The sequence below is a fragment of the Sparus aurata genome, chromosome 4 (genome assembly GCF_900880675.1).
Source record: "Sparus aurata chromosome 4, fSpaAur1.1, whole genome shotgun sequence".
Lineage (NCBI taxonomy): Eukaryota > Metazoa > Chordata > Actinopteri > Spariformes > Sparidae > Sparus > Sparus aurata.
The window spans coordinates 21,285,255-21,305,002 of record NC_044190.1 but is presented as its reverse complement, the minus strand read 5'-3'; the positions used below and the strand labels follow the sequence as shown (position 1 = coordinate 21,305,002).

General features: G+C 43.6%; 1 protein-coding gene across 5 annotated transcripts in view; it reads right to left on the bottom strand.

Annotated features, from left to right (window-relative positions):
- The window catches only part of LOC115580712 (LIM domain only protein 7-like), a 33,171-nt gene that overhangs the window by 1,877 nt on the left and 11,546 nt on the right, over positions 1 to 19,748 (bottom strand). The window contains exons 7-29 of one of the 5 annotated variants that reach the window (XM_030415313.1): positions 19,621 to 19,734; positions 19,390 to 19,537; positions 18,728 to 18,878; positions 14,806 to 14,865; positions 13,868 to 14,021; positions 12,623 to 12,768; positions 12,264 to 12,441; positions 11,583 to 12,179; positions 10,042 to 10,386; positions 7,807 to 7,921; positions 7,021 to 7,182; positions 6,701 to 6,876; positions 6,546 to 6,609; positions 3,837 to 3,862; positions 3,565 to 3,672; positions 3,362 to 3,451; positions 2,861 to 3,045; positions 2,588 to 2,632; positions 2,150 to 2,202; positions 1,893 to 2,064; positions 1,620 to 1,802; positions 1,393 to 1,501; positions 154 to 256 (exon numbers count right to left, since the gene is read on the bottom strand). In XM_030415313.1, coding sequence (XP_030271173.1) covers positions 154 to 256; positions 1,393 to 1,501; positions 1,620 to 1,802; positions 1,893 to 2,064; positions 2,150 to 2,202; positions 2,588 to 2,632; positions 2,861 to 3,045; positions 3,362 to 3,451; positions 3,565 to 3,672; positions 3,837 to 3,862; positions 6,546 to 6,609; positions 6,701 to 6,876; positions 7,021 to 7,182; positions 7,807 to 7,921; positions 10,042 to 10,386; positions 11,583 to 12,179; positions 12,264 to 12,441; positions 12,623 to 12,768; positions 13,868 to 14,021; positions 14,806 to 14,865; positions 18,728 to 18,878; positions 19,390 to 19,537; positions 19,621 to 19,734 — 3,484 coding nt within the window. The remainder of the gene's footprint in view (positions 1 to 153; positions 257 to 1,392; positions 1,502 to 1,619; positions 1,803 to 1,892; positions 2,065 to 2,149; positions 2,203 to 2,587; positions 2,633 to 2,860; positions 3,046 to 3,361; positions 3,452 to 3,564; positions 3,673 to 3,836; positions 3,863 to 6,545; positions 6,610 to 6,700; positions 6,877 to 7,020; positions 7,183 to 7,806; positions 7,922 to 10,041; positions 10,387 to 11,582; positions 12,180 to 12,263; positions 12,442 to 12,622; positions 12,769 to 13,867; positions 14,022 to 14,805; positions 14,866 to 18,727; positions 18,879 to 19,389; positions 19,538 to 19,620; positions 19,735 to 19,748) is intronic. The other 4 variants (XM_030415314.1, XM_030415317.1, XM_030415316.1 and 1 more) reach the window with 4 other exon arrangements.

Here is a 19,748-nt window from a genome sequence, read left to right as displayed (position 1 = left end):
TTGGTCTGAACTGTCCCTTTAAGCCAGGTCAACAAGTGTGAAAATTGCAGACAACAATCTGTGAATACTCATGAAGTACAGAAACAGAGCTGCGATGCATTTCTGACAGAATCAGCCGAGGTCATCGTTTCCAAAGAAAAGGTCAGCACTCACCCTTGAGGTGGAAATAGCAGGGCTCACAATACAGCTTCCTGTTTCGGATTCGAACCTGGACTCCATACTCAGCTCCTCTGAGATGTCGGTGGCAGCCCACACACTGAATGGAGGAGAGAGATGTGAGAAAGGACGAAGAGAAATCCGGCTGACGTGAAACGTGGGCCTTTTGTGTCGAAATTATCTCACCAGTTTGTCTGCCACCCAAGCACAGAACAACTTGTCATTGTCTTTGCATTAAAAAAAAAAAACACATACAATATATAAATACTCTCAGGGTGCTATGTGCGTCTGTAACAGAACAGAGAGTTGCGCAAGTGAATCAACTCTCACATCTACGTGCCAAATAGCGTAGGTCAACTAAATGTGGGGGTCTTCTGCCGGTGAGATTTTCACAATAAGCATCTAAAAGCGAAGCAGGACATCGGGCCGGTTCCTTCCCCTCGACCAATCATATGCAGGGAGACTAAGACAGAAATAGCACAGAGAACGAACACACTAGACTAAGAAACAGGTTGGGAAAGGCAAACGTATAGAAAGGTGGCAGAAGTGCTCCTGCTGGCAGGTGGCTGTAAAAGGTGATATGATTGTAATGTGGAGATATGAGACTCCTGCTGACCTTTTGAAAAGGTACGGTCACATTAGTCCAGTCTAATGGAAATTTCCCACAAGCACCACAAAAATGGTTTAATTGCCATGGTCACGGTATGACGCAGATAAAACACAGTGGGGCGGAATGATTAAAAAGTGTAAGCAGTCTCTAGTCAGGTGAACTTCAAATTGTAGAATAAATCTAAACAAATGTCAAGAAAATCGGGACATTAAAAGGCTTATTATAAGAGCGATACCGGATAATCAAATTTCAAAAATCAATATTTGAACGTTGCGCAGTAAAACTTTTTTCTCTATTCATTCCGTTTAAACACCACATTTCAACATAGCAATGATATTATAAGTATTAGAGCCTGACCAACATTAGTCTATCACAGATGTGTGACTGACTTGACTTTTTCATGAGGAACAGAAGCTGGAGTGATAATTGTCTCTCTTCATTTAGGTAATGATTTATTTGCCGTTTCCATTGAATTTGAAATTAAAAACAGTTGAACGGTTAAAAAGAAAAACTTTGAGAGAGATGTTGCGTTTCAGGGGCCCGTGCACAGACACGGACAGAGTCATTGCTTGCAGGGAATCGGAGCTACTGTGACCGCACCTTACCCCGGGGTCATGCCCTCTCACCTGGAAACAGGCGAGGTGAAAGCAGAGACTAAGGGCCTCTATGACCATGGCTGCCCCACTACCGAGGAAACGCTCACACACACAGCAAGTCCTCCAGCCACCGACCATCCTGGGGCAGCACATGTTAACAATGTCAGGCCAAAATATGTGAGAGGACACAGAAAATATTATGCTACAGCGTGCGCGAGAGAGGCAGGCTGTACAGTACGCTGGCAGGAACTGCATACCCGCCATGATGAGAGGGGTCCATGGACGCATTCCTCTGGGACAGCACTGCTCCGGTGCTGTAGCGGGAGGAGGAATTTCTGCTCGGAGCGCAGTAACCCGCAGCGGCTGAGTGTGGACGAGGGTAACTGAGGGATGAGAGCGGGGACTGGCGCAAATAGTCCAAGTTGTCCAGAGACTCAAACCTGCACAAGTTCAGAAAAGATGACAAAAGGAAAATACAGGGCGAAAAATGGGACATAAACAGCTGTCTGAGGCATGGGCGATACACCCACCTCTTCATAGGAACCCCGACATAGATGGGCTCCTTGTAAAAGCTGCTGCTGCGCTGACGGATCCAGCTGTTGTCAGTCAGAAGCTGAGTCCTCTTCTTCATCTCCTCCAAAATCAGCTGCCTTTCCTGTTCAACCTTAGACAAGGACTGTCCTTTTCTTTTCCTCTCGTCACCTGGATCGACCAAAGGTTTTGGGCGGTTAGCTCGGTGCATCACCAGAACAGAGGAAATACAATGATGGGGAGGGGCAGGACTTGCCTCTTATCTGTTTATGGGGACCACCTAGTGCTGGGGTAGACAAGGACTTCGCCCTATGGGTGGACACACAGACATCATTTCACAAAAAAAAAAAACAGCTCAACTTCTGAATTTTTAGGGGTTTCGGTGTCTGCATCAAAACTTGTTGAACGCCGATATGGCTTCAATGTGTCACCGGGATAAAAATGCCAAGAGGTGTCTGTGCCTTGACTTAATCAGATCATAAACACAAAGTTGTCAGCACACAAAATAGTATATTCAATCTAAAGGAACAAAGTGTCAACATATCTGTGTTTATTTTCTCAGCTATGGACACTGCCAAGGTTTTGTTCTTTTCCCAAAGATTAATATTAAAAAAAGGACTCTTGTACAGGACCCAAAATCTTACTGAGTGTCTGAGCACAAGGGGAAACTGATCAAGGGCAGTCTTGTTCTGACCTGTGTGCAGGAGACAGCTGAGCAAAGCCACAAGCGTCCTCAGCCCTGAGGTTCAGCATGAAGGCCCAGCCAAAGCAGCGGGAAGCAGAGCAGAATCAGCAACAGCAGCAGTGAAGAAAAGATCATCGCAAATCAGAAATATAAAAAAGAAAAAAGGATTGCTCAAACATTGCTTTTTACTAGAAAGCCCAATGATCAACTGTTCGCATTTAGCAAGGATGGAAAAGTGACGATGTTGATGACAGAAACAAGGGAAGGAAGACGTTTATTCACCAGGCCTGTTCAGTCATCCTGCCGTCCTGCGCTCCCCGTGCGTTACTTTGAGGTTTTGAGGCTGCTCCTTTCAGCTCATTCCTGTCGGGGCGCCGTTCCTCTCTGGTTTTATTGGTCAGTCCGTTCACATGTGGCTGGATGCTGGCAGGCCTCTCGCCTCCATTGGTCATCTCGAAGAGGTTCTGCTTCAAAAGACATGAAAATAAAGAAGAGAGAAGACGGAAACAATCTACAGAACTGACAGTTCCAGCTGCTGATTAAAAATACCGACTTTATCATTTAAAAAGTCTCATATCATCTTGAATATTGAGGAAAACAACAAAAACTATAAATGTTTCTTGAACGTTTATCAAATAAAACAAAGTGTCACAGCCTTAGTTCACACTTGAGGTCTTTTACTATGAAAACTTCATGCAGGAGAATCAAAGACCATTGTTTTATATGATCACTCAGTTGTACTATAAATGCTTGGAAAAGGCACCAAGGAGCACACTTCATTACCCCCGACTTCCTACATGACTCCCCCATGGCTTCTTGTTGAGCCCTCCGCCACTCTGCCTCCAGCCTCTCCTGATCCCGCTGGTATTGCTCCTAAAAAACACAAAAAGACAGACACACAGACACACACTTGTAAGTTGTTTAAGGTGAAAATCAATATTTTAAGGAGTGTTTAAAACCTCCTTGTTGGTGATATCAGTCTTCACCTGTAGGAGGCGCTCCTGTTCTTCCTGCCACTTCTCTTGACGCCTTCGGTCCTCCTCGGGGTCCCACGACCAGCTGGATGGGGAGGGGCTGAGGGATGGCACCTGGAGCTGGTGATGCACAGACAGACTCCATCATGATCACAGTGCAACACAGACACACAGACACAGACACACACACAGACACACACACAGACACACACACACACACACACACACACGAGGGTAACTTAGTCTGAACATGCATCGAAGCATCTTTTGAATTGGTAACTTACATCAGATATCGCAGATTCTGAACCACCTGCGTGAGAAAACAACAAGTCAGCAAAGACAGCGACACACGTCAGCTCAGAAACACGATCAGGTTGTGTGTAATATGCGACAGGTCAGACAAACACCACGCGAAGGCTGGGGACACATTAGGAGACACAGAATCCAAATCTCATTTTGAAACGGATCTCACAATGGATGATCTTACAGAGCATGCTTGTTTTTCAGCCGAGAGGTATAGAAGTACAGTGTTCAATCTCTTGTCTGAAAAATCTTTTGCAGCCAGAGCAGGAGGTTAGTGCAGCCGCTTCACAGCAACCATTTAAGTATACAATGCCGAATTAATGCAGTGAAAATTCTGTTCTTTGTAAAGTTTTTTTACAACTGCAGGACTGTCTTGAATATCTTGTGGAAATATCAAACTCCAGGTGACTCAAATGTCAGTGTAAGTGAGAGAAGTTAAGATTAAGTGAGCAGATTAAATAAACTGATCTGCTAATTTATCCCCAGCAGAAAGATACTCCAAGCAAACACTGAAAAAGAGACGGTTGAGCGAAGAGTTAAGTCGTAGTGAAGGAAAATTAAAATGTTATTCACATGCAATATAAAAACACAACTCTGCTTTGCTTATTCGCTCATTATGCTCCACAACAACTGATTTTAGAGCAGTCAAAAAAAAACAAACAAAAAAAACACCACAAAAAACACCACGCAAAACATTTACCACACAAGTAAACCCATGAGCTGAATCCCGCCGAGCCTGAAGAGAGAAGGAAGCCATTGTAGTGAGACACAAATCAGCCATTGTGCAAAAGAATGAGAAAGATGCCAATTAAAAAGTTACAACCCGCCGACACAAAGGACGCGGAATATGTCAGAAAAAGATGAATCGCTTGCATGTTGCACACGGTTTATTACGAACATGCCCTGGTCTGAAAAATGCATCGTGACTGTTGTACAGATTAATTCATAGAAATGCTACATCTTTAATAGTTTGTTCATGGTGAGTCTGTTTTGATTAAAAATGCTGCTTAAGTGTTAGATTCATGTTAAAATAAATCCTTTTTTTATTTGCATTATTTTCTTCTTTTCATGAAAACTAGGGATGTACCGATTTATCAGTCCAACATTTTGGCTGACATTCGCCTTGTTGGCTGCCACGGATCTCTCAGCAAACCAAATGGCACTCACTGATGTTCATCTGTCGTGTCCCATCCATTTTGTGCTGGGTACACGCACCATCAAACCTCGCCCTCCTGCCGACCACAGCCATTACTTTTCTCCCCGACTCATTATTGCCAACCTTTTTCCAGTTCGCCCAGCAGACTCCAGTTTTTCATTGCCCTCTTCCGGTCACCACCTGGGGGCCACAACCCTCCCATATATCTCCTAATTCATGACAATTTTTCACGCTTTCACCGTTTAAAACATAATCATAACCCATTTCTGCCTCCGCTGTACGGTTCGGCCTACATAAAGGCTGAAAGAAAAGGGCTGTAAAATCTAATTGGTTAGGAAATGCATGCTGTGCAGATCACTAATGTTTATAATCTCACCTACCATGCTGATTAAATTAAGTGAGTTGCGATCAGTAGCGATGCTATTTGCATCTCTGAACTGAAATTTTTTTTTTTCTAAAAGCAAAAACACAATCATGTCAACATTCATTTTCTTGCGTTCAGTTGGGAGACAACTGAGTCTCGTGTTTGAGACTCATTCTTGCCAACCTTTTTCCGATTTGCCCAGCGGACTCCAGTTTTTCATTGCCCTCTTCCGGTTACCACCCAATTCATGAAAATTGGTCACCTTTTAAAACTTAATAACAACCCATTTCCACCACTGCACAGCACGTAGTCTGCTGTACTGGTGCGCCTATATAAAGGCTGAAAGAAAAGGGCTGTAAAATCTGTTCATTTTTCTGTCCATCACTCGGGGTGGAGCCTGACACGGACCATGGTGTTAAAAAAAAAAAAAAGGAGTGTGTTACTGGAGGCTGTAAACAAACCCATCCAATACTCTATTCAGGGCACGCTCCACTCAAACAGATCATGTTTGAGGAGTTTCTGGAGGAAATGAACCAGAGAGGACAATTACGACAGGCATCACCAGCAACTTCGTAACCACTTTTACCTTTAATTACATTTATTATGTTTAATAAAGAGAATGTTTTTGTTGGGCTACGTGCAGAACAACCCCCCCCCCTCATTGAACAGGTGGTTGTAGTGTTATTTTTCAAAAATATTGTCTTTTTTCATGGGAAAAGTGGTTGAATGAAAAGGTTTGTTTTGTTTAAATTTGCATGATTTAATTTGTGCTCGTTCACGGATAGTGTAATGAAGGGCTGAATGATTAGAAAACACTTCACCTATTCTTTCATAAAAAGGGGATTTCTTTGTTCCCTTCACACAAAAAAGGGACCCAGAATTTTCCATATTGGAGCATCGCTAATTAATTAATACCCAACAGTTAACCAAGCAGAGCACAAGCCACCAAAGCTGCTACACAACGAGTCTCGAGTTCAAAACTTGAAGTTTACCTGTCTGTCTGAAAAAATCTGCCCTCCGTTTCTGATTATTCCTAATAACATTACTATAACCTACACGTAGAGGAAGGACGGACAAGGTGACAAGAAGAGAGTTTTTCTTAAAGGAGATGTTTGTCATGTTTCAATTTGTAATGTTATTGCCATTACAGACTTTATTGCCTGTTATTACCTTTACTTCTGGCTGTCTCGTGGTTGCCAGCCAGCTCTCCATGCATGACTTTACACTGTATAACCTGGGCGGGTAAGAGAAGATTCACCTGATGAGCTGCACTCTCAGAAGCAGAGCTTTGCATAAAGCGAGATGCGATTAAAAACACTGCTCACATTGTCCGTCTGCCCATTGAATTTGGACACTTTCCTGACCGTGGCGTCTGCAGAGGAGCAAGTGTTGGCAAGGTGATCGGGGCAACCTATCAGAACGGGCGCTGAGGCGGTCAGATTGAGGGTCATCCTGCTCTGGCCTGGCTGGTTGAGATGGCTCCCCTCGCTGGTGCTCCAATCTAATGAGAACAACCGGCCATCAAAACTAACTGCGAACCGTTTGTGGCCCTCTGGTTAGAAGTCTGAGGTTGAATTATCACAAATCATTTCAGAAGGTGGTAAAAAGACACAACTGTCTTTTTTTTTCCGGCTCATCGTCTCACCCTTGTTGCCATAGCGCCGAATGTCCATGGTCAGACTGCCAGTTTGCAGTGAAGATGTCATTTTATCCTTCCACTGGGTGTAGTTCAGGTGTGCCACTGCGACCCCATTAACGGCCACGATCTCATCGTCCACACACAGCTGGCAAAGCTCCGCCGGGCTGCCTGAGGAGGGGAGGGACGGGCAGCAGAGGGATGAAGAGAGAAAAACATTTTGTGAAAAAGAACTCAGGAAGTACTTGTTTGCAAGCGGCAGATTACTGAGGCCAAGGCTGCTGTTCCGAGTTAAAAAGTAGGCCAGTGAACCAAAACTACATTGCAGCGAGTAAGTGACACCTCCTCTCACATCTGATTAAATATTCATGGCAGAGTTTAAAATCACTCACTCAAGTGTAGTTTAAAACTGTGAAAATTTCACTGTTCATGCATGCCATTATTATCTGCCTGGTCTGTAAAAATCTTTCACATACATTTCTTTTGAAATTTTTAGCATAAACATAGAAAAAGAAATCACTTTTGTTGCTCACACGAGAGGCTGCTTTGTCTCAACTCATTTAATTGTACAGCAACGTAATTTTTTGTCTTTTTGGAATGAAAACTGTCGAGATATTACAGCAAACTTCCTCTTGAGGAGCAAAAACAACAAAACAAACATTGTGAGCGGAATGCAGTGTCAACATCAGCAAAGACTTGACTTATGTAATGTCACACCAGCATGAACATAAAGTTCTTGTTAGTGAGACAAATCATCAGCAATCCAGAATCAAAATGAAGCAAATAAAGTCTTACCAGGTTGAATGGACTTGACTCTCGCTCCTGTCGAGTCCCAGTGAGTCTGGAAACCAAAGTCTGGTCTGCTGTTGGGTTTGAGAGTAAGGCTCACTCTCATGTCACTGTGATCCACCTAACACACGCACACGCACACGCACACGCACACGCACACGCACACGCACACGCACACGCACACGCACACGCACACACGCACGCACGCACACACACACACACACACACACACACACACACACACACACACACACACACGCACGCACGCACACACACACACACACACACACACACACACACACACACACACACACACAAAGGTGACACCCTGTGATCCAATGTCCCGCGCTTCCTGCTGGAAACTAGATACGTCAGAGGGCAGCTACGCAGATACAGTGAAGGGATGCAATGAGAGGACAACTTGTTGTGTACAGCGTGGTGCAATTATCACAGCAGCCCTGCCCCAGGCGCCATCTTAATGATGATCAGATTCTATGACATGTTTATGTTTGTGGCTTCAAGTGGTGGCATAGCATCAACATATTTATTCAAGTATGGAGGACAGAGAGATAAACACATTGTGTCCTGAACATTAAAAGCTTCAAAACAATGAGCCAGTGACTATTAAGCATTTTAGGGCCACTACTGTGTTAACCCTGCTGATTAAATTAAGGACAGTTGGGATCAGCAGCAGACGATGCCATTTGCATCCCAGGTGGATTAGCCAATGCAGCTATTTACAGTCTGTAACCGCCCGCCCGCCCGCCCCCCCCCCCACACATACACACACACGCCAACCAATATATAGAATTATTATATTCTGGAAAAATAAATACACTGAATACTTCAGGTGATTAAAAAAAAAAAAAAACCCATCATAGGTAAAAAAAAAAAAAAAAAGAAGTGTCAGAAGTGGCACTAAATGAAGAATGAGTTGGGAGCAGAAAGAGCTGGTTCTTTGTGCTGAGCTGACCAAATGATCTGGTTCCCCACAAAGAGCTCTCAGCACCGAGTTGAAAAACAAGCGATCGCCAATCGCTGCACAGCAGGGCAGGTATAGTTGGAACAATTTTGGGAACAAAAAAAAAAAAATGACCCTGCTTTTTTAGAGCGATTGAGTGGGAAGTGGAGAGGAAATAGCTGAATTGCTGCCATTTTTCTCACCTGGGTGTAGACAGACACGCGTTGCTCAAAAGGTAATGCACCAACAACATTGCCATTAAAAAAAAAAGAAGTTGAGCAGCCTGGAGTTAGCTCACCTAAATTGAGTACAATCGTTTTTAATATTGTTAATTACATCTGTGTTTTTCCTGCTAAATGGCTGCTGGGTGAAAGTCAGTCGTGGGGGAAGATCGCGCATGGTTTAAGGAAGACAAACTTCTGCTTGATATCGGTTACACAAACATATTCAAATCAAATCAATCTTTATTTGTATGGCGCTTTTCATACCGAAAAGTAGCTCAAAGCGCCTTACAGAGATTTAAAAACAGAAAAAAAGAAACAGCAAATAAAATCAAAAGAAAATGTAAAAGAACCCAACCCTCCCACCCCCACAGACATGCACAAAGACATACACAAATACATACACACTCATACACACGCAGACACACACGCAGACACACACGCACACACACACACACACACACACACACACACACACACACACACACACACACTAGCTGTCACTAAAGAGACATGGCTGGGCAGCGAGACCTGAGGCGCGGAGGAAGCTACCTTTGTCCAAGTCTGACTTGCTGTTCCAAAATATTTCAGTCTTGGCCTACGCAAGCCAATTTTCAAAAGAGCTTGATCATTTACTCCTCATTATGTTACAAGCACAAAATCGAGAACTTGGTCTTTCTCAGTCAAAATTCTGGACTGCACCTTCTCTTCCTCTCTGCCTCTCTCATCGGGGCAGTGTTCATTTATTTGCCTCAGTGTCTTTACAACTAATCAAGTCATAATAGCAGCAAATAGATCAGTGCCTGATCAGTCGGCCACATAAGACAGCTTATGACTACTTAGAAGAGTGATTATCTTTCCGTCCTTTTGCCCGTGTTCTTCTCTGACTCGTTTGGATTTTTCTGTTGATCGACAGGCGCCGTCAATGATAATGATAATCCCTGCGTAGAGTACAGTTTGATCCAGTGTCATTAAATCCTGGATTCAAACATTCCAAGTTTTCGAAGGTAATTCACAAGTACATCAGTGTATTCACGTGCGCTGAAAGACACAACTTACCTTTGGGTGGTCTGTGCTGCCATTAGACGGGAGGATGGAGCCTTTGATGTGGCGGGCCTGCGGTGCTGAATAAGGCTGCGGCAGTAGCTGGGTTTGGGTGGAGGGCTGATGATGGCCATTGGTCTGAAAGGATGTCTGGCTGGAAAAAGTGGCACCTTTCACCTCCTCTGCCTGTTCCGCACCATCCTGCTTCGCCTGGCTGGCTTTCTTCTGTCTGATTGAAGCCTGGTACTGACCCCGCAGATGGGCGCTGGCAGTCTGTCTTTTGAGCAAAGGTTCAATGGGCGGAGAAGAAAGAGAGGTCTCTTTCTCACTTTTCAACAGCAGCCCCTGGTTGTTGTCTACCTGGAGGTGTACGAAAAAAAAAAAAGAGAAAAGAACGGATGCATGTGATTTTCACAGTTTTATTCTGCAGCGTCGAAAGCGACTGAATGACCTACAGAAAATAGGTTGACACGGTTTACAATGGTGCCGCAGCACTTCTATTATTAATGAGGACGGCGATCCAAGAAAACAGAGGTAACACAAGCTCACCCACTTTTAGTAAGCACATCACGTTAACTTGTTCGGCCCCTGTGCACTCCCTTGAGCACTTAACCTCAAGTAAGCCTGAATTATAACTGTCCAGTCCGCGTAAAGGTAAAATCAGTAAGTTGGCTTCCTCGACAGTTTCGGAACGCTGGAGAGTATTTTAAAATTTGTACCGCAGAGGCACAAACCGATCTACTCTCCAACCATCGTATCCATCTCCGTTATTCACCAGCATCTTGAGAGAATTTCAAAATTGGACACAGTTCTACCTGAAACAGGATGTAAAGCCTGAATAAATCATGGGAATGTGCGGCTGGAAAGTGATGTTGTTGCTAATATAAAATCCATCAGAGTGTTTCCAGATTCAACTTAGGGGTTTAGGAATGGGAGGATGGTAGTTGACAGCGCCGGTTTAATGTATTATGTATGCCTACTGGTATGCCATGAGGTGAGCAGTAAGGTAGCGTCATCCATCTTTACCCTACAGTGGAAAAGAACAACTTTTACCTTGTATTGTTTCCTGCCCTGGTACTGACTTAAAGACAAAGTTGACTGTGAATCTCAAGTTTTTGTTCATGTCAAAAAAATCCCATGAAGAGACCAACCTTTAACTAAACCTAACACTGATGCCTCTACTCAAAATACATAAACGAGACCCTTAGCAAGAAGATCTACCATTTCTGTATACTTTAGTTACCCTTACTGGCTGTCACTGGTTCGGACACAATTTATCTGGGTTAAGTAAGTTATAAAATTAAAACAGAGTGCTGACAAATGAATTGAGACAGGGGGGTCCAGACAAATTTTTCCACAGTGGTTGCACTGGTGCACCTAACTTTTTCAATTTAGGTGCACCCCATATCACTTTTTTATCTAATTAATAATAAAACACATTGTGAAAATGACTGTAAACTCACTTGTGTCAATCTACAAGGTAAAACATGGACTTTTCCAAATTATTTTGACTTATTTTAAGGACACCATGCACTGCTTAAATACAGTAAACTTACATTGCACAGTCTTGGTAGTGAGGACACCCTCGACGGTTTGGTCCCAAAGGGTTTGGCTGTGATTGCAGTGGAGAGACGGGATGAGCCCTCGGACCTCCGGTATCCACGAGGAAGGCTGGCTGAGCCGGACCAGGACCCGGAGCTGGACAAGTACTTGTGGATGCCTGTGGCCTGCTGGCCTCTGCCTTGCTCCACAGCTGGTTGCCAAGATGTGTTCGGAACCTCTTCCTGAGACTTGTGGTTCTGGTGATCCTCCAGGGCATGCAAATCTGCCTGATTCATGGCATCGGTGCAAAAAGTTGGAGCTTTTGAATCGGCGCAGAATTGAAGTGCCTTTTGACTTGACTCAGACGACTTTGCGGTCTTGTTTGGCTGTATAGTTGTGATCAGAGTGGAGATTTGGCTTGTAAAGACTTTTTCAGATGTGGGCTGGAAAGGAGCCGGGCCGCCCTGGGCTTTGACTTGTGTCTGGGAGCTGAACGGGCAGTCAGGAGAAGGTGTGGTAACCCCTGCTCCATCTGAAGCCAGGGAGGCAAAGTGGCTCTCTTCTCCCAAGATGTTCCCATCAGAGGCAGGCATGGCCCTGACCGACAATCTCTGAGAAGAGAAAAGGTGTACTGAAGTAAATACAGCAAGGGATGTTCCAAAAGGTTGAGGAAGTAAACACAGAGCAACACTTACCTGAGGGTGGGCTGATTGATGAGGGCTAAGCGGAGCTGTGGGTGTGAACGGAGCCTCTGTGGCGTAGCTGCGGGCCAGCAGAGCTCGAGTACGTGGCCGCAGATCAGAGCTCTTTGATGGAGGAGAGATGGAGTAAGGTCGGGGGGCAGAGCTTTGTCTGCGTGGTGACTCCTGGTCTCTGGGGATATTGCCGTGTAAGGGAAGAGGAGTGGGCGTAATAAAGGAAGCAGAAAAGATGGTGTGTCATATTACATGAGTTCACTGTGGGATACTGAACAGTTATCAGGCGAGGTGAGCTGCTCCTCTCTCACACACACACACACACACACACACACACGTTTAAAAGTGTATGTTTGTACCTCTTTGAGAAACCTCCCGCTTCATTCCTCTCAAAGCTGGTCGAGGCCCCGTTGATCATCTGGTTGATGACGTGATCTCTGTCATGTGACTTCCTGCGGAGGTCAGACTTGGTGCTCCTGCGACGGTTCTTCCACTTCGTCAAATCCTGGAACAAGTGCATTTATGGCAACACTGTATTACCAGCATTTGAACACAAGGCAAGTCAAAGTGCTTTTAGGGGCATAGAATTAATGTAAGGCTTTATGGAAATGTCTGTTTAAATGCTATTTGAACGGTGAAAACATACTCCGATCAAGTAGGGGGCAGCATATTGCAAGAGTCACAGCTAACTGCTGCTAACTGTAGCAGTTCAGGTGGACACAGGAGTGAAGGGAGGAGGAAAAGAGGAGGTCAGGCATCAGTCAGCGAACACCTCCACAGGCCTGAGCTATCAGACTATCACCTCCTGATCAAGTTTGCCCAGTCATGGATTTGTAAATGTTCAAATTTACCTTTTTCTGAGAACTTTGAGGACTTATTAAACTTCAAAAGGAGACATATTGTGCTGAGGACCTATTATTTTTCCTAGGTTCATAATTTTTTTCTGTGTTACAACTATAATGTTACTTTAACGCAAAAAAATAAATTAAAAAAATAAAAAACAACACAAAGTTTTCACATACTGTCCAGTGCAACAACACTGTATTCCCCCTCTGTCTGAGACGATCGGTTTTAGCTCCCTCCTCTTTTAAAAAGGACCCTCTCCTGAATACCAAGCCTGCTCTGATTGGTTAGCTCACACACGTCTGACAACAACAGAGCAGCTGGGCTAAATCCAATCTTAAGTATCAAATTTGCCACTAGACATAAATTATGCACATATGTAACGGTGACGTAGTGTGTCAAAGTCACAGAATTAAAAGGCGAGACTATTAGCAAGGCGTTTCAGGAGCAGTGTTTTCTGTGGGAGAAAGGAGCTTTTCTTGTTATTTTTAACTTTCAAGATCATTTTCTCCTGAGGGAGAGGAAAAAGAAAAAAACTGGGTAAACTTGCAATTTCCAACTTTTACATAAACTTGGTAAAGAAGTCCTTACAGTACTCAGAAAAAACAAAAATTGAACATCTGCAGTTTCTTGACAACAGGGCACGTCATCTGCTGAAGAGCATGGAGAGCTTTTGAGCATATCACACCAGCAGCTACTAAATGGACATTGAAGCAAACTGTTTTATCGGCATCTTCCTGTGGTAAGACTTCTGGACTTACATCCTGCCATTTTTCTTCGCCATCCTTGGGAGCGACGCTACAATTGCGTTTGTCTTCTTGATTCCACTGTCCTCCCGTGCCATCGTGGATGATGTTCCCATCAGGTACTTTACGCACAGGGTACACCATCGGGATGTCACTGAGTGATTTGCTCCTGGTTCAGACAAACAAAGAGGCAAGACAAGGAAATAATGGATACAGAGCAAACAAGGATGGTGTTTCAAACACTGCAGTTGCATGAAAGTGCAAGTCCAGCAGAACAAGCATGATGAATAGGAGTATTGCAATGCAGCGCACACCAACACGTCATCTTACACTGACAGCTTTCTGTATGTGGGTCTCACACACAAACACACACACACACACACACACACACACAGACACAGACACACCTTGCACATGACAGGCCAGTAAGCCACAATATTAACAGCTGCAACACGGCACATTCTGCATCCAAACAACAAAATCCTTAGCAAAGTGCAAGCCCGAGAATAGCATGCAAGTCAAGTAGCGCAGCAGAACAAATGGCAACAGATGTTGCTGTCTGGAAAAACAACAGCCATGACTTGTAACAAGTAATAGCACTGCTGTGGGCGACAGAGGATGTCAGATGTGACATTCAAATAACTTACAGCAGCATTTAGCAGGTGGTGAATCAAAACTGTGACATAATGTGATGGGAGGAACCAAGACTGTGATTAAAAACAATCCTGCAGATCGCCGTAAATTCTACTGTCAAGCGTCTGCCTGGAAAATTAGTAGTGGGCGGTAAACCAAGTGCTCCATCTTTATGAAAATGCAAATGATGTTTGCAGAATCATTTCCTCTGCAGGTAGGCTGAATACAAACAGCAGCACGTTCAGACGAAGCGGCGACAGAGCAGTTACGATCCAAGCGGCCTCAGACGACTTTCATTTGCCTCAAAATTCAGGACTCACCAAATCCAGCCAGGATTGACCTGAACCTGTGTCTCAGGTCTGGCCTGGATTTGAAATGTTCTACAGAACCAGAGAAACAGACATGAAAACTGATGAACAGCATCTAAACATTGGGTTTGAAAAAAATGATTGATGTTGAGGAGTCACTGTATACATCACTCAGAAAAAGGCCATCTTATGTGACAGTTAATCACAGATGTAATACAAACCTACCACAAAACACACACACAGAGAAAATCATAGCACAAAGAGTGTGTTTAATGCACAATATCATCAGCACAACACTTTTTTTTTTTACCACACCAAAGCCATATAAAAACACAAAATGTAGACTGAAAAACATCTGCGCTGACACACAGGGTTTTATTATTCTGTTATGGCTATCAAAACATGATGAATGACACAACGCCTGAGTCATCCACTTAACCATTATAAACTAATGAGTCACTCAGCATGAAGCCGTTATAAAAAGTCCTCACGTCATCAGCACTGTAAAAAAAAAAAGGGAAAAAAAAAAAAAGGTGCCAGAGTAAATGCCAGCACGCATTAATGGTATAAATTCAAGGCACGTTTATTTTTCTTATCCACTTCATGAGACATCAGTTAGATAAACAGAGCAACGTTTGCATATCTTTACTGAATTACGCAGTTTGCCAGTGGATTAGAAAATTTGCAAATGCAAAAGTAACAGGTACACTTGGCACATGAGGAGATAACAAATAGAATAGCATGTTAGAGCTTCTGTCAACAGTCGGTTACAGTGTGTATGGTTAGTGTATGAGTCGGGTATGGATCTTCAGGATGAAAGTGAACGTTGAGGCCTGGAGAGTTTCTTAGAGATGCGTCCGAAGTTCTTCGGGGATGTTTTGTACAGCTGCTGATGTCACGAGCCAGGAAATGACGTCAAACTCTTCCTCAGAAGAACCTAAAGCTTTGTGGCTTCAGTCAAAGAAAAGAAACACAGTGCGATTGCTCATTTTCATGTTTATACTTTTATTCTGGGTTGAACCTAGAATAGGTTTAAATGCTTTATCGTTGTCTATTTTAGCTCCTGTCTCTCTAAAAAAGGCCCTCCTCCTGAATATCCAGTCTGCTCTGATTGGTCAGCTTGCACACGCTTGAACAAGCACTACTAACAACAACAGAGTAGCTCTGCTAAATTAATTTTCAAGTGCCAATCTAGCGGTGAGGAGTCAAATCGTGCAAATGTGTGACATGGTGACATAATCTGAATTCACGAAAATTAAACTACTGATGAGGCATTTCAGGAGCAGTGCATTCCATGGGAGAGAGGAGCTTCTGTTAGTATGGACTTTTGTCCTTTTTTAATTTCAAGAGACTTTAACATGCACAAGAATCTATAAAATCACTAAAAAGGGAAAAAAAAGGGATAGAATTTTGCAAGATGTAGGGTTCAGCAGTTACATCTTTGCAAACTAGCGCTAGCTGTTTCCCTGACTAGCAAACCAGGACTTGGTTTGCTGGTGTAGTTAAGCTGGATTTTTAAACTAATATCTAACGCTGTAGCCAAAAACAATCAAGAATACATTTAACAGCATGCCATCATGTCTCACTGAGAGTTTTTTTGTTTTGCATCACACACAAAAGTTTCATATTAGATTTGATGAGGAACAGCAAGTCAAAGTCCAACCTGGCAGCCATGTAATGTTTTGGCTTCTTTAACGTGACAAGGATTACTTCAAGCAGCGCATCAACATAGTTATTAAACAGCAAAAGAGCAAAACTGCAGTGTCAGCGTTGCATTAGCTCTGAATAAAACACGAAAGCTTTCACACTTGCACAATAAATAAAAAACAGTGAACAGACCTTAGGCCCAGCAGTTTACGATACCATGGTCTTCTCTGGGAGCCGAGGTAGATCGTGCGCACGCGAACCGCCTCTTCCGGTGTCCAATTCCGGGGTAAGAAGCGGTCATAGCTGGGGTTGGTAGAGGTCTGATGGAGGGTCTGCTGCACTCGCCGCAAATACAAGTCATCCAGGACTGGGTCAGCCTCGGTGTCATCGTCAGAGTCTTCCTCACACAGAGCTCGTAGGAAAAGCTCTTCGTTGAAGGTACAGTCAGAGGGAGACACAGTGAGGTGGGGTTGAGGTGAGAAAGGGGCATCTTGAGTGCTGCAGCAGAGAGTGGTAGACCCATGTCTGTGTTTATTCTCAAGTGGTGGTGATGATGATCACACAGACATCGCTTCGGATAAAACAGTTACACCAAGTATCTCAGACGTGATCCGACAGCACACAGCTGCTCCCAAATGTTAAAAGGCAAGAGGTGAGGCTGATGATTAATGCAGGGAGGCAAATTCACTGGTCTCTGAGGAGAAGAGTTAGAGGTATACAATGCTTTTCCACTTTGCAAGCAGTGGAGTTGTAGTTAGTGTTGTAGAGTAAAAGCAAAGCCAAACAGAGCGTAGGCCCCCCACAGCTCTTTAAAAACACACACCCACAGCTTCCTGCCGACACCTTTCCACATGAACTATTGTAGAAAGTCACCTACGGCCAAACTGACCCTGCGGGTGATTGGCCACCAAAAGGAGCACTCAACCTGACATAGTCTCCAGCTCTTTGTTACCATAGAGACCAGAGGCATGAAGAAACTCAGTCACAAGAGGCAAGCCTGTCCTCTGTGATCCAGACTGTGTGTTTGTATTCTAAAACACCATTCTGAAAAAGCTTTGTTGCAAGAGTGATATAAAATAAATCATAATTTATTCATAGTTTATTTTTGTAAATGTATTTTATTCTTTGGTTTCATTTATTAGCATTTACCCTAGTTGTCTTTGTTCTATATTCAGTTTCAAGTTACTGGTCTTTGATTTACTTCCTGGTCCAAATTTTTATAACAAAATAGGCATTTAAAAACAGAACTTGGTCATAAATAATCACGTCAGAAATACTCTGTCAATCTAGACCGGAAGGAAATAAAAAACCAGGCTTAATTATCACGTAAATATACTTAGAAAATCAACAAAAATGAGTCTGTCTCCTCGTGACGTGTGTCTTCATGAATGCCTGCCTGTCCACAGTTCATAGATTTGGGCTAAGCGTGAAGAAAAAAGTACTCAGCTGCAATTTAACATTACAACAAGGAACTTTTAACTTGAAACAATCTCAGTATAATAGTATATCCCTCCATATGATTACTATAGCGACTCAAGCCTGTCATTAGATTCTGACTTCTCCATAAAATTTTTTTTTAAAAGTTGCAATTTTGACTTGTGTAACCTGGATGAGTGCTGAAGATGAGTCTCACGGCGCGAAGGAAGAAGCTGCTCTACAGTCTGGTGGTGCGGCACAAATTTAAGTTCGTTTCACCATCGTCACATTACAGCCACAATTCGATGGATAACATGATCACCCTTCAGCATGCAGATAGCGGTGTTTTAAAAGAAGTGCAAATGATATGTTGTGTTTCCTTCACATCGTTTACACCCACTGGCCAGATCAAGACCTTTAGACACAAGCGGTGTTGCTACCACTTCTATCCACAGGGGCTGCCAGAATCAGTAGCTCCATTAATGAGAAACTTTAATCTGAAGGCAGTACAAAATGAGGTCCAAATACGACAAGAGCCTGCACAGTAGATAATGTTCCTTTGAAAAACAAATTGTTTTTTTATGTCCACGTTGCTACAAACTTTTTTTTTTGTTTCAACCAACATACTGATCATGGAACACAGTTCTCTCCTCATCACTGCATTCTTGTGACAGACTGTATATGGACTCTGAAATAAAACTGAGTTTTCTAGGGTAAGGTCAAGTTCCTGTTCATATGAATTGAAAGAAAAATCTTCAACCAAGGAGCTAATGCTAAATAAACTGGAAACAGTCCTTCAGCAGTTACGGATAAGTGAGTTAGTATCAGCGGATGAACTCTCTCGGTGCAGTAACCAACATATTTGCAGTACCTGTTGAGTGGACCATCGCCTCCCCTTCCATTCTCCTGTCCTTGTTTTCTACGTAGGAGCGGTGCTGGGACAAAACCTTTGTTTTGCTGGGTCAGGTGCTGTGTGCTCTCCATCTTGAACACCTGTTCAGCCTCTGCGTCACTTCCACAACCTTGCGACCACACAAAAGTGGAGAATGAGCAACAAAAAAAAAAGATTCAGGTTTAGAGAAACACAAGTTAAAATTATGCATGCATTATGGTTAATAACAGAGAAAGAGAGCGTAACAGAGGAACCTTTGGTGGGTGACTGATTCCTCACACAGCCAAGCCTTGAGCGAGCACTGTGCCAAGTCCTTCACCCTCTCCCATCACACACACTTTCTATCACCACAGTGAGGAACTTGCCACAAGCCATCACTGACGTGCACCGAGACAGAGCACGGCAGAGTGCAGACAAATTCAGGATCATGCGGCTTCCTGAATGTTGATGCAACAATTAAGGCTGATCACGCCCAATGACGTGGTTGCACAACTCGTGAACTTTTGATAAAACACATTTATGTGTTGACAAGTTCTTTTGCAAAACAAAAGTAAAAATGTGACACTGTTTAGACCTCAACGGATTCAAACTTCAGCCTGTGTTGTGCACAAATTCCTGACAAGGAGAAGACTGTTGAGTACCTTCGCTGTTGAGGTGGAGGGCTCGGGAGTCCAGAGAGATCTCCGTCTTATAACCCGGCCTCATACGCAGGTATTCCTCCCTCTCTGGGTACCAGCACTCCTTGTACCCGCCGTCTTTCACAACCACATTACTACCCTCATCTAGAATCTTTGGAAGGCAGGGTTAATGTCGATTACAAGATTAAAAAAAAAGGACTTCAATTGTGTTAAAAGCTTTGAAGAGAAGCTCACCTTGGACAAGGGCAACCCCAACAGCCCTTCAAAGGCCTTGAAGTTAAGCTGAGGCCCACTGTAATAAGTGTCCAGATGGGCATGGCGGCCTAACCAGTAGATTGTGATCATAACCTGAGAAAGAGAGG